The following is a 14738-nucleotide window of genomic DNA, read 5'->3' as shown; positions in this document are numbered from 1 at the left end:
TGCTTTTCCATAAACAAAATCTGAATAGGTTTGGCAAAATGCTTAGGATGGCAGAGTTCACAAGTAGCTTTAAACTGTTCAACCAGCGCTTACAATGCAAATTTCACTAATTTTGGACAGGGTCATATTTTATGTGGTTAAACCACTCTTAAATGATTTCGCCATGCTTTTAGTGACATTGGCTTTTTCCAACACCAGGCATGCATGTCCTTCCATCTTCCCCCACCTCCTTCCCTTTGCAAAAAATACAGGCTGTGCAGTCATTGTAAAGAAAATCATGTTCCATTCATGTCCCTCATATATAGTATAGTCTGAAGCAGTACAGAATTTTTCGAAGTGCTGGAACAAACAGGTTTTGACTCTTTAAATCCCTGAGTTCTGGCAGAAAATATAACTCAACATTTGATACTTTTTTACTCTTGTATAGCTCAGAACTGGTCTTTCACTGTGTGTGTGTGTGTGTGTGTGTGTGTGTGTGTGTGTGTGAGAGAGAGAGAGAGAGAGAGAGAGAGATATGGAGGGAAACCTGGATTCCAATGGACAACCTGCATGCCCTGACTCAGACTGGCAGGTCTTGGCTAGGGTGAGGTAATATCTTTTATTGGACCAACTTCTGTTGGTGAGAGAGACGAGCTTTCACACCACACAGAGTTTCTTCAGCTCTGGGAAAGATGCTGAGAATGTTACAGCTAAATACAAGGTGGAACAGATTGGTTAGGAGAAGTAGCTAGCTAATATTCTAAGGGACCATTCAAGGTAGAGTGGCCTGTTAACCTTTGCAGTCATAGGACAAAAAGGGGATTAGTGGATTATAGATTTGTAATAATCCATAAATCCAGGGTCATAACTCTGCTGATCACTAGAAATCATGGACTCAACAGAGCTCTTTTACAGAGGTCCAGTAAAATATATTACCTCACCCACCTTGTCTCTCTGATATCCTGGGACCGAAACAGCTATAACTACACTGCATAGGTCTTGATTAGAGCATTCAGCAGCGACCGATGATCCTTAAGGATGTTATGGGTGTCTCTTGCATGGTCCATCTTCTGTGATTGTGTAGGGGACTGGGTGTTAAATGGACCTTCATGCTGCTATCTTTTTATATTTCTATAATGCAGAAATAATGATTGGTAAAGAAATAAAAACTCGATTAAAAAATTAGACCATGAGGAAATAATATGCACAATTCATAATGATTCTTGGTAAAATGTGGTCCACACCTCCACATTTCTCACTAGACCCAAGATATTTTCCCATCAGATGACAGAATGAGTGAATTGCAAAGCTTCATGGGTTCACAGAGGTAGCATTGTGCAATCAAAGATGTACATCTTTTTCAGTTCCACTTCCCCCACTCCTGCTGTACTATGTATAGGAAACATTCTTCACAAAAGACAATTAAATCCCTCTGTCCCTGTGGTGGGCAAACTTTTTGACCTGAGGGCCACATCTGGGAATAGAAATTGTATGGCAGGCCATGAATGCTCACAAAATTGGGGTTGGAGTGCAGGAGGGGGTGAGGGCTCTGGTTGGGGAGTGGGCTCTTGGGTGGGGCTGGGGATGAGGAGTTTGGGGTGTAGGAGGGTGCTCTGGACTGGGACTGAGGGTTCGGAGGGCAGGAGGGGGATCGGGGCTGGGGCAGGGGTATAGGAAGGGATACAGTTTCCAGCTGACAGTGTGGGCTCGGGGCTGGGGCAGGGGTACAGGAAGGGATACAGTTTCCAGCTGACAGTGTGGGCTCGGGGGTGGGGGCTTGGGATGAGAGGTTTGGGGTGCAGGATGGTGCTCTGGGTTGGGATCGAGGGGTTTGGAGAGCGGGAGGGGGATCAAGGCTGGGGTAGGGGATTGGGGCATGAGGAGAGGCTCAGGGGTGCAGGCTCTGAGCAGCGCTTACCTCCAGCGGCTCCCGGAAGCAGTGGCATGTCCCTTCTCCGGCTCATATGTGGAGGTGCGGCCAGGCAGCTCTGCACGCTGCCCTATCCGCAGACACCGCCCCTGCAGCTCCTACTGGAGCACGTAGGAGCCGGAGCAGGGCCATGCGGCTGCTTCCGGGAGCCATGTGCTGCGGCCCCAACCCTGCACCTCCTCCAGAGCGCCGGAGCGTGGCCATGCTACATGGTGTGGCCCCAACCCAGCGCCCCGGCTGGAGCACCGGAGTGGGGCAAGCCCCAGACCCCGCTCCCCGGCCGGAGCTTGCGGGTCAGCTTAAGACAGCTCGCGGGCCGTAGTTTGCCCACCCCTGCAAAAATAAAACAATAGTGCCTCACATGTACATGAAGGAACAGAACATGGCTAGTTTGGACAGTATTATTTATAATCTAAATTCAAGTTTCAATCAACGTATAAGGAACAACTGCTTGTAAAGCTTCATTTTTAAAATGTTAATCTTTATATTAGGTACAGCTAAGCATAAGAAAATAATTTTAAGTGTTGGAGAATCTATTTGGCTTTTGTATAGATCACAATTTTAAACTGATTTAAGACAGTATCCCCTACTTCCACTGGAGTCAGTAGGAGTTTTACTATTGACTTTAGTGGGAGCAAGATTGGGGCCCTAAGACTGCAGATTTTGTAAAAAGAAATAGAATCAGATCCTCTGCTGACATAAATTGGCATATCTCCACTTAAGTCAATGGAGCTACACTGATATACATCACCTAATGTTACATCTAGGTTTTTGACTTACTAGAATTCCAGCCCAATGGAATGAAAGGATTTAGAACAGCTGAGTTCTGACCGACCCTTCATTTGCACGATAAGACATGGTAACGTGGGGGGGGAAAAGTTTCCTTTCCAGCCTGGCATAAACATTAGAGATTATCAGACTCTTTCCAATGGCTTCAACTTTCAGAATCTTTGGAAATGTCCAAGGTCTGAGGTTCCACTTCATTTCTTCTCACCCTTAGAGAGTTAAAGATCTTTCTATAGGAACTTCGAAAAGTCGGGCTTGAGAAGCAGTACACGATGGGGTCCAAAGCACTGTTGAGATAGGTCCAGCAGATAGTAACATCAAATACATTCACAGCAAAACGAAACGCTGCACAACTTTCAAAGCTTTGGAGAATATACACAAGCACTCTGCCCAACACGCTAGGCAGGAAGCAAACTCCGAACACCACCACCACTGCAATCACTAACAACATGGCTTTCCGCAGCTTAGGTTGACTGCTCAAATCACGAGGGCTCTTCTTCAGCTTCCTGATGATGCCAACTGTGCAAAACAAAATGAGGCCAAAGGGAACGAGAAACTCCAAAAAGAATATGATGACATGCCAGATGCTGTAGAAATTGGCCTCTCCTTGTAGGGTGAAACTGCGGCACTCAGTAGAGTTTTTGGGTCGAGGAGCAACCAGGATCTCAACAGTCAATCCAATTGCTAAAAGCCAAACCAAGCAAGCAATGACTCTAGCATTCCTGGCTGTGAGAAAGCTGGTTTTATTGTTAGGGTGGACAACCCGGAAATAGCGATCCAGAGCCACAGCAGTGAGGAATGCGATGGAGACAGCTTGGGAAAGAGACAGTGCGAAGAGTATTACTGAACAGAGTAGATTTCTATAATCCCATTTCTCTATAGTGCTAAACCTGAGAGCAAGCACCAGTCGAAACGGCAGGCAAATGTTCAGCAAGACATCTGCGATAACCAGGTTGAGCAAGTAGACAGCGTGTGGCTTCCAAATTTTCAAACGGAAGTAGAATGTCCACAGAGCAATAGCATTGCTTGTGAGTCCCAGTAAAAATTCCAAAATTAGTAGGATGTTCATGGCGATTTCCACAGCCTCATTGTAAACAGAGCAATTAAAATTTGTCATTTTCTGCTGGCTCCTCAAAAGGACTGAAAAACTGAAACCCCTCTGAATCATGTTACACTTCAAAGGCCACCCCCAAAAAAGGGTTTCTTTTCCTCCTAATACTGTAATTACTTCTGCATTTCTCAGAGGAGGAAGTATACCATCAGCATCAGGAGGTCAAAAGTAAATCACTATTAAGCATCAGTAAATAAAATGTAAAGTGTACTACGTATGTAGGTATATTTATACATACATATAGATGTGTGTACAGAAAACCACACACACAATGGTTTCCTGAACATGAAATCTTGACCTGAATCTGCACCTCCTGTGAAGCACTGAGCATTCAATTCCCAGGGAAACAATGTGAATTGAGGATGCTCAGCTCCTTGTATGATCTGACTCTATTTATGCTTTACAGATGTAAAACCCCAGAAAAGTGTTAAGTGTTATTTAGCCTTCCATGGTACAAACATGTCACTATTATATTGCCATCCTTTTTAGGGAAAAGAAAATATGGTGACTTATTGAGAAAATCAGTATCCCAATAAGAGAGATGATTTCATTTTAATGTCTACCACTTCTATGCAGCTAAAAAAAGGGCCGGGATGGCATGTTTCTGTGTGTCTGAACAATGGTACTTCAAGTCTCGTTACTAACGAGTCACTAGCACTGGATTAAATGACACTAATTACGCTGCCATTCCCAGAGAATATACTGGTAATGCAGTAACATAATGTCACATGATTTCTTCCCCAGTGTGCTTAAAATGACTCCAGTTTCTAGAACTGAAAGTCATTGAACATTTTTTTTTAAAACCCAAATGACACTTCTCTGTGTGTGTGTGTAACACACACACACACACACACACACACACACACACACACACACACACACAGACTATCTGTTATGTTTTTTTCTTCAGTACCCTTCTCATGGGGCCGACTCTGTGGGAATTCCAAGGCCAAGCTCCCCTCCCCCCAGCACCTCCCGCCTGCCAGCAGCCCCGCCAATCAACTCCTTCCCTTCCCACCCAGCGCCTCCTGCCCGTCGTCGCGGATCAGCTGTTCCATGACGTGCAGAAGGCGCTGGGAGGGAGGGGAAGGAGCAGGAATGGGGCTTGCTCGGGAGAGGGGTGGGACTGGGTGGGAAGAGGCAGGGTGGGGGCAGAGCAGAGGTGGGGGATTTGGGGAAGGGGTGCAGTGGGGGCGGGACCTAGGGCTGAGAAGGGAGGGTTGAGCACCCCCAGGGAAAGTTGGAAGCTATGCTTCTCCTCCTAGAATTGCTCAGCTTTTCCACAGGACTGACTGCTTTCTCCAAGCCCTTCGGAGGGTAGCAGTGGGAAGCACGATTGATGCTTCACAGAGAGAGAGTCAGCCAAACGCCAGCTGCTCTCTTTCCCCGGCTGTGTGCAAAAGGAGTCTGTGATTGGTGAGCTCCTATCTAGGAATCCAGGAGCCACCCAGAAATCCAAGGGAAAAGCTGTGAATTCCGGGAAAATGTAGAACAGGTGGGGAGATGCAGAGGTGTCTTCCCTAAATCTGGGGTGCTCCAGGGGCTGGTGCAGCCCCAGGTACAAGTTAGAGCAGCCCCAAGGTGGTCTATGCTGTGGCCTTTGATGCAGCCTAAGTGCTCCAGCCATGCCCACTCCTGATCTGCGCCTAGCCATGCCCCGACACCAGGGCTGTGTGTGAGGGTGGTGAAGGGCTCTTGGCCCTGTGCTGGGATAATTTCTTAGAGAGGTATTGCAGACCTTTCATGCTGTTGCAGTTGCTTAAAAGGGCTGCTTTGAAGGGCAGAATCTGTCCCCATGCCTCACAATACCCACATGAGGTGCAGTAGGTGAGCAGTATCCCTCTTCCAAGAGTCTGCTCCAAGTGTGGAAGAAGAAGGCTCCAAGCTGGGAGTGTGCACAGGAGTTAAGTGGCGCTGTCAGGAATGGTTTGTGAGGGGTGTGACAGCATAGAAGAGACAGATGGGTGAGGAGAGGAAGGATTTAGTTGGAGTTCCTGCTTTGAGCAGGGGGTTGGACTAGATGACCTCCTGAGGTCTCTTCCACCCTGATCTTCTCTGATTCTAAGTGCCAGAGGCTGCAATAGGCAGCTAGCTGAGGTTTCGGTAATGACAGAGAAGAGAGAAGGAATCAGAGAAGTTGCCGTTTAGAGGAAGATGCACTGTATCTGTCTAAGAGGAAGGCAAGTCCTCAGTATTTTTGCCAGCAAGTTAAAAAAAGTATGGATTGAATGAATGGACTAGAAGGTGGAAAGAAAGCTGGCTATTGTCAGGCTCAATGGGTAGTGATCAATGGCTCGATGTCTAGTTGGCAGCCAGTATCAAGCAGAGGGCCCCAGGGGTTGGTCCTGGAGCCGGTTTTGTTCAACATCTTTATTAATTATCTGGACGATAGGATAGATTGCACCCTCAGCAAGTTCACGAATGACACTATACTGGGGGTAGAGGTAGATATGCTAGAGGATAGGGATAGGATCCAGACTGACCTAGACAAATTGGAAGATTGGGCCAAAAGAAATCTGATGAGGTTTAGCAAGGACAAGTGCAGAGTCCTGCAGTTATGACGGAAGAATCCGATGCACTGCTACAGGCTGGGGATTAACTGGCTAAGCAGCAATTCTGCAGAAAAGGACCTGGGGATTACAGTGGATGAGAAGCTGGATATGAGTCAACAGTGTGCCCTTGTTGCCAAGAAGGCTAATGACATATTGGACTGCATTATAGGAGCAATGCCAGCAGATCGAGGGAAGTGATTATTCCCCTCTATTTGGCATTGGTGAGGCCACATCTGGAGTATTGCGTCCAGTTTTGGGGCCCCCACTACAGAAAAGATGTGGACAAACTGGAGAGAGTCCAGCGGAGGGCAACAAAAATGATCAGGGGGCTGGGGCACATGACTTACGAGGAGAGGCTGAGGGAACTGGGCTTGTTTAGTCTGCAGAAGAGAAGAATGAGGGGGGATTTGATAGCTGCTTTCAACTACCTGAAGGAGGGTTTCAAAGAGGATGGAGCTAGGCTGCTCTCAGTGGTGGCAGATAACAGAACAAGAAGCAATGGTCTCAAGTTGCAGTGGGGGTGGCCTAGGTTGGATATTAGGAAATCCTGTTTCACTAGGAGGGTGATGAATCACTGGAATGGGTTACCTGGGGAGGTGGTGGAATCTCCATCCTTAGAGGTTTTTAAGACCCGTCTTGACAAAGCCCTGACTGAGATGATTTAGTTGGGGATTGGTTCTGCTTTGAGCAGGGGGTTGGACTAGATGACCTCCTGAGGTCTCTTCCCACCCTAATCTTCTGTGATTCTAAGTCATGACTTTCAGAGCACGGTCTGAGCAAAGAGCATGCAGCTGTCTGTGTGGCCAGGCCAAGCCATCTGTTAAGAACATTTTCCATCTGGAAATCAGTGTGTGTGAGCCAAAAATCTCAGGGTGGTTGGAACTTGGCTTTATATTGAATGTGAAATGCAGTTTACTCTGGGGGATTACTAGTGTGCTGAATCAGATGGGGCAGGACCAGACTCTGAGGGTAACAGGCAGTTCCTAGCCATTGCCTGTAAGATGAAGGTCTTAACCCCTCTCCTTAGCTAACATAATGTCATGTATTATATTTATACTAAAACACATTTTTTTTCAGTCTCATGACCCATTATTGATCTTCTGAATGATTCCTTTGGTGCGTTAGTATAAAATGACACAACTGGGACAGCACGATAGACCTTTTACCCTATAGACCAAATACATTCTGCATAGAGTTGCCAGGCATCTGGTTTTCGACCAGAACACCTGGTCTGAAAGGGACGCTGGTGGCTCCAGTTAGCACCGTTGACTGGGCCATTAAAAGTCCAGTTGACGGTGCAGTGGAGGCCTGGGGCTAAGGCAGGCTCCCTGCCCGCCCTAGCTCCATGCAGCCCCTGGAAGCGTCTGCCAGGTCCCTGCAGCCCTTAGACTCATGGGCAGCCAAGGAGGCTCTATGCGCTGCTCCCTCCCACAGTGCCGGCTCCACAGTTTCCATTGGCCAGGATCCGTGACCAATGGGAGCTGCGGGGGCAGCACCTGCAGATGCAAAGGCAGTGTACAGAGGCTCCCTGTCCGCCCATGCATCTAGGGGCTGCAGGGTCCTGGCAGCCGCTTCCTGTGAGCCATGGTAAGCGCAGCTGGGACCCCAAACCTCCCACTCCCTCCCACACCCCAACCTTCTGCCCCAGCCTGGAGCCATCTCCCACACCCTGAACACCTCATTTCTAGCCTCATCTGGATCCCGCACTCCCAGCCCAGAGCCCATACACCCCCGGACCCCAAACCCCTCATCCCTGGCCCCACCCCAGAGCCGGCACCCCCAGTCAGAGCCCTCACCCCCCTCTCGCACCCCAGCCTGGTGAAAGTACTGAGGGTGAGGAAGAGTGAACGACGGAGAGAGCGGGGATGGAGCAAGCAGGGACGAGGTCTCAGAGAAAGGGCGGGGCAGAGACAGGGTCTTGGGGCAGGGGCAGGGGCAGGGGCAGGGCAGGGGTGTTTGGTTTTGTGTGATTAGAAAGTTGGCAGCCCTAATTCTGCAGTCAGAGCCGTCCCTTGGGTACGGCAAATTGGGATGACAGCTCTGGGCTTCACGCTTTGGTGGGCCCCTTGGGCCGGTGCGATTGGCCGGTGCAGTCAGTCCTGGAAGTGACGGATTCGTTACTTCCATCTCGGGCCTCGCACCCCCCTAGTGATGGTCCCCCTAGTGATGGCCTGTCATATGCTGTCTTCATACTGGGCATGAATTTTAAATCTCCAAGAGATCTACAAAACAAGTCAGGTTTGACCTGGTGCCTCTCCTTGCTTGCTTTCTCTGCCTCCCTTGTTAGCTGCTGCTCCTTTGTTTCCCTGCTGTACAATCAGAGAGACAAAGAACAGGGAGCTAGGTTCCTGGCAGGGGGAATCTGTCTAGTAGTCAGAGCTATATTCCCTGGTGGCAGAGAACAGCATTGCAGATAAAACCTCCTAACAATTCAGAACCTTGAGTTCAAGTTCAGTACTCAGTGGGGCCCAGCAAGGAAAGATGAGATTGGCCTGGTCATCTAGTTGGAGGTGCTGGCCAGTATGGAATAGATTTAATTTATTATTTGATGTATCTCATTGGGAGGCATAGTCCCTTCAAAATTAAATATTTCAGAGCGGTATTAAAGTTATATCTAGAATGCCTAGAAACCTCTTCTCTCCAGGTGCTCTACCCTGACACTAGAAATGCTCATACTGACAGTCCCTACTCTGTATTTCTGGTGTCTGGGTGCTCTTTGGAAGGCCCCCTCACTTCCATCACTGCACTGAGAATGCCTTAGTTCCCCTTTGGGAGCCATTGCAAGGCCTTTCTGTTTAGTCACCTTTTTGCCTGATGAACTGGCCTAGAAGGGATGGAGGGCACCTGATTTTCTTTGCTTGGGGGTACTTTGTGAGGACCCTTTAAATGGCAATGTGTCAGCTGCATTATGCTCTGATCTATTTGGTGTTTAATAGTTATGGGCATGTAACTGGTGGTTGTGGTAGGCCTGGTTTAAACATTAAAAATAACTCTTATAACAAGATTCAATATTTTAGCATTTTGGCTGAACATGTAAACACCAGTAAACATGAAAAAATGAGTATTTTAGTACAATGCCTGTTTAGCAGGAGTATTCTGGGTCAGAACTGGTTCTGTACCAGACTGACACTTCTCCTTTGTTTGTTATCGCAGGCTTTTCAGTCTATCCCGGCACCCCTTCCCAGCTCGTTGCCATGGTGCCAACACTTCCAAGATTTCCTGCCACTTTGTTTCCTGTCCAGCTCCCTTTGGAAAACTCTTCAACAGTCCAGAACCACGGACATTTACAAACCAGTCCATCAATAATGCAGATTTCCCTTCAGAGACGTTCCCCAGCGTCCTCACCCAACAATAGCTGCTCAGAAACCTTAGGGGAGTGCCTGCAACCTCCAAGTCCAGGTGGGTAATTAACCAAGGCTGGAAATCTGCACCCAAGGACATTGTGCAAATCATGAAAGCTAAAATCTATATGATTTTTGATGGTTTTTTGTTTTAAAAGCTTTGAAATAAAGTTTTAAACTCATTTCCCCACTAGTTTGAGATGGTGGCCATGCTATTTCCAGTGCTAACCAAGTAATCCGAGGCTTGTTGATGTGGGTGGAACAGAAATAAATGTTAGATTAAAATAAAAAAGTTGAGTCACAGAGTGTAGGGTGGTTTCCAGGGGAGAGACGATAAGAAGGAACTAAGTGATATGGCTTCCAAAGGTGATAGATGTGTCTGCCTCGGTAAGGAGGAAGTCTCTGTGTTAGCAATTTCCATGTTTTCACAGAGGCACGTGGTCCTGCCTTAAGAGGACAGGGATGGAAGCGCCAGTCTGGCTTTTTTTTCCGTATCACATTGTGCTGTACTCATCCTCAACAGTATTTCTCAACCTTTTTGATAACAGGGACTGGCTTGCTGCCTTCCTAAACTTCAGGGAAATCTCAGGGACTGGTGCCAGTCCACAGACTGGTAGTTGAGAAACTGCTTTATGGGAAAATGTTGAGAAGTGAGAAGGAAGCAAAGCCAAAGTGGTCAAAGAAAGTGATAGCAAGAACAAGAAATGAGAAACCAGTGTATAGCAGGGAGAATTTATTATGGAGGGGATGCAAAAAAGTGCAAACGATGAAGGCAATTCAATGCCAAGGGGAGAAAATGTAAATCAGACCTTTGTCCTAACTTCCTTTAAGTTTACTGCGTAACAAGACCAGCTACAGCACAATGGTATGGTTTTCTGTTACAGTGGGAGACACCAAGGGACCCATTCAGCAGGGTATTTAAGCCAGTGCCTGGCCTTAAACACGTCTGGTTAGGCATATGCTTAAGTACTTCGCTGAACTGGGGCCTAGTGGAAATTATGATGGGTGTGTTTTGTTAGGCCCTAGAGTTGAAAACTAACAACAAGTGTCAAAATGTATATAAACTGAAAAAAAAGGTGTTTCTCTGACTATAGGGAAAAAGATCGAGCCATTATCTCGAAGTGCTGGAAGCCCCACAAAAAAACTTTCCAGACAAGATGCTCAAGAAGAGGAAATCACAGCCAGCAAAGGTGAATTACAGGAACAGATCTGAGCAATGTATCGAATTACTGTAAGAGGAAGACGAAACATGCTAAGTGTGTTTTGGGAGGGGTTATGAAGAGTATTTTCTTTCTCCAGTACACTGCGCATTATGCATATTGTTCTTCCTCTTGGTTTGAAAATTGTAGAGCTAGAGCAACTCATATATCAGAGAGCTCAACTTGGCACTGTTTGCAGAGTTAGGCAGACGCAGCATGGCCCAGTGCATCGGGCGCAGGCTTGGAAGCCAGGAGAGCTTGGTTCTAGTTCCAGTTCTGCTACTTAACTTGCTGTGTGACCTTGAACATGCCACTTAAACTCTTTGGGCTGTATCTCCGTCTGGCATAAATTAGCATTGCTCTGTTTACTTCCTCTGGAGTGTGCCAGCTATAAACAAAACTACAGCTGATCCCACCAGTTCCTGGTGAATCTGATTCTTGGTAAATCACCTACATTAAGTCATTCAAGCTAAATGAAACTAGTTGTTAACCTCCATTAAACACTTGCAGATGCTTTTTCTCTAGGAGCAAAATACTCTCCCCTTTGCAAAGCTGGAGTAGCTTGGCTTAGCATGGGGGGGTTGGGATGTCTGTTGGAGAGGAAAATCAAGGTGTCTCCACAGGGTTTCAGTAGCACTTGCTGTATTTGTGCTGCAAAGGGTGGACGCGAGTTACCAGCGATGTCATATCTGTGAAACATGAAGGATCAAACATAGGCTCTTCTGCTCCCAGACCACAGAATCCTGTGATTTGAACTAAAGGAGTAATTCTCCATTGGTTGACACTAGTATTAGGCTTTTATCAAAGTGACAACCTACCAGTTGCAGTGAGTCTTGCCAGTTGGTTCAGTTTGGAGAGTGTCAGGGGTTGGCACGTTTTTGTGACAAAACCTCCTATTACAAAAACTACATGCAGCTCTTCTTGTATCCATTTAGTAGGCGACATAAACGGACACACTTGAGCAGGTTTAATTCTATCCCGCAGATAGCAATGCTGTGCAATACACTGACTAGCCAGTTAATTTCACTTTTATACATTGAACGGGCATAAATCAATTCATTTTCACTATCCTTCTTTGTAATCATTAGGCTTAGGGATTAGAGATTCTTGTGGTCTTTTTTGAGTCTTATTCTTCCATCTAGTTAAGTTTAAAATATTGCAGGAAGCATTTTCAAACATTAAAAAATCTTAGAAGTTATAGAAAACTTGAAAAATGTCAAGGCTTTCTTCTTATGTCCCTCCTTACTGCTGTTTAGATGAAAGCCCACTAAAGGAAGAGGCTTGTCCTAATACTCTGCCTGCCATTAAAGAAGAAGAGGGAGAGCAAACTGATGAACAGATTCCCCTTTCCCCTTTTGGCATAAGGATGGACGCAAGGACTAGAAACCTGGAAGACAGGTGAGGAAAGGGTTTAGTTTGTCATTTACAACAATACAAATAAAGCTGTCAGTGAACAGTTACTAGTTTTCCTCACTTTTATACACATAAAGTCCTAGGTGCTGGAACTAGTGGTGCTGGGGGTGCTGCCACACCCCCTGGCTTGAAGTAGGGTTTACAGTTTGGTTCAATGGCTCTCAGCACCTCCACTATAAAAATTGTTCCAGCGCCCCTGCATACAGTAAATTGCAAATGTAATTCAATGGGTATCACAGACAAAGCTCCTTTCCCTATTATGAGATTAGCTTGTGTGCATGGGTGAAGGTGGGACAGATCCATGGCTTCTTGATAGGACTGCCAGCTCCAGAGCATAAACACCAGTGACAACATTCAATCACCTCCTAGAAAAAAAGTCAAATGGAGGAGGTGTGCTGGGAGGGGGCCAGACACCCTGAGCACACTGGTGTAAGTGGGTATGCAGGCTAACCAGCCAGAGAAAGAAAATAAAGTCCCAGTGATGGGCCTCTTCATATCCCTTTCACAGGGTTTCCAAACACACCAGAACAGATCAGCTCAAACTACTGGGTAATAACCTCCCGAGTCCTTTTCAGTTTAAGACAGCTGGGAGGGGAGAGGACTGTTGTACAGAGCTCTGTATTCTAAGTTGCCCAGGTACTCGAAGTCCAGTTCAGCCTATTATATACAATTGATTGTAAAAGTAAAAGATGGAAACCAAGACTGGTACAAATTGGACTGTTTACATTAAAAGAACTGGATAAAGGGTCTTTAAAGCGCCTGCTAAAGTCACTGGCTGGCATGACTGAGCTGAATGATTCTAGAAATGGAAGGAAATGTTTGCAGTTGAAATCACCAACATGTGTTTTGATTGGTTAATGTTAATTGCCACCCATTGTCTGATATTGCCCATCTGAGCATCACTGGAAGGAACAGTGGGATGCCTGGGTTGTAAGAAACAAGCTCTACCATCGGGGGTTGTCGCCCTGTCAGGTCTAGGGATCCCGGGGCCCATCACGACACTGCTGGGCCTTTGTCATTCTCATCTCCAAAGGCATCCTCACCAGACCCAGTTAAAGAGAGGGAACCAGATGGCATTGCTGCTTCCATTGGCTTTGGCTAAATCCTGACCAAAACTTGGGATATGAACCTGCTGTCACCCTCTCCCGAATGTCTTACTTTCTCCCCCCACCCTCCCTTATTCCTATCTTTCCTCTCTCTCTCCTTTTGCCTTTTACCTAATAAGACTGGCCAGCCAGGACAGCCCCACCTTTTGCTACACTGCTGTGAAGGACAGCTAAAAGCAATCCCTTAAACACAGCCTGATGCTGGTAAAAGTTTTCCAGGTGTTTGAGTGCATGATCTGACTGTGCTGGGCCTGTGTTTCTCTAGCAGCAAGGTTGTAAGTGAAAATCAGCCCCAGAGGCAGAAGCTGCATTTCCTATCTTTACTGTTCCTTTCTCACCCCTTTCATGTGCTTTTGCCTTAAAGGAAACTGGACCAGACTTCAACTACAGTAACTGCTCAAGATCATCTCAACTAACCTTTTCTCTTTTCCTCCCCAAAAAGGACAGATAAGACCATATTTAAAGCCATCTAAAAGACTGTCACACATGGGTTTTGCCTATATAAGGTTTTATGTAACTAAAGAGAAAGGGAACAGGATGCACCCTTCCCCATACAACAGCCTCCTTTGCAGTAGCTTCCTCTTTTCTTGCATAATCTTGCCTAGATCAGCCATGTGATAGTGAGGACCCAGATAACCCCTTTCATGTCAAAGCACCCTTACACCTTGTCACAGAGAGACATTCATATTAAATAATCTAGAATTCCCCAAGATTCAGGATTGCCAACCACAAGTGTGTAAAAATAATAATAATGAGTCAGCCTCGCACACCCCAGAATGAGATTTTTAAAATGATAATTTTGGGGTTCTTTTATTTGCCTTCTGAATTTTGGATTTAAATCTTCCAGCTCATCTCTGCAGTCTTGAGGGCTAGAAAACTGGGGTTTTTTTTAATGAAAGCTGAGATTCTCACAAAATCAGAGGACTCCTGGAGCTGAAGCTTTAAGAAAAATGACCAATACTGGCAACACTGAGATGCACACTACATAAACACATACTTCTCACACACACTTTCTTTCACTCACTCCTCCTTCCCTGGGGCAACCCTAATTATTCCAGAAACAACTTTTAAATATTAGCAACTATGCATAGTTTACAAAGAAGCAGGGCAGCAGAAAACAAGGAAGAAAAAAGCTGACCTCTGTGGGCAAGAAGACGAGGGCTACGTTTTGCAAAAGTACCCTCCATTTTTGCATATACAAACACCTGCATACACGCTTTTCAAGCACTAGCACCTGCACACACAGGTGGTAGCATGTACAAGTGCAAAACCCATTCTTGCATACGTGTTAGAATGTCTCAACTTTCACACATGGGAATTA

The 14738-nt window shown here is 46.3% G+C and overlaps 2 protein-coding genes across 14 annotated transcripts in view; one reads left to right on the top strand and one right to left on the bottom strand.

The window, feature by feature from the left end:
- Nucleotides 1–14738, top strand: part of LOC120400888 (centromere protein J-like) — a 124520-nt gene that overhangs the window by 73361 nt on the left and 36421 nt on the right. For all 13 annotated transcript variants that reach the window (XM_039530157.1, XM_039530168.1, XM_039530166.1 and 10 more), the window contains 3 exons: nt 9512–9757; nt 10794–10889; nt 12155–12296. In XM_039530157.1, coding sequence (XP_039386091.1) covers nt 9512–9757; nt 10794–10889; nt 12155–12296 — 484 coding nt within the window. The remainder of the gene's footprint in view (nt 1–9511; nt 9758–10793; nt 10890–12154; nt 12297–14738) is intronic.
- On the bottom strand, nt 2095–3924 carry GPR31 (G protein-coupled receptor 31). Its single transcript, XM_039530169.1, has one exon. It carries the CDS (start codon nt 3861–3863, stop codon nt 2844–2846), a length of 1020 nt encoding a protein of 339 aa, XP_039386103.1. The 5' UTR covers nt 3864–3924; the 3' UTR covers nt 2095–2843.

The sequence above is a fragment of the Mauremys reevesii genome, linkage group 3, assembly GCF_016161935.1.
Source record: "Mauremys reevesii isolate NIE-2019 linkage group 3, ASM1616193v1, whole genome shotgun sequence".
Classification (NCBI taxonomy): domain Eukaryota; kingdom Metazoa; phylum Chordata; order Testudines; family Geoemydidae; genus Mauremys; species Mauremys reevesii.
This window is presented reverse-complemented; position numbering and strand designations above follow the sequence as displayed.

Bases quoted from the DNA above. Each gene is read 5' to 3' on its own strand.
- GPR31 (XM_039530169.1), bottom strand. From the start codon at position 3,863: ATGATTCAGAGGGGTTTCAGTTTTTCAGTCCTTTTGAGGAGCCAGCAG.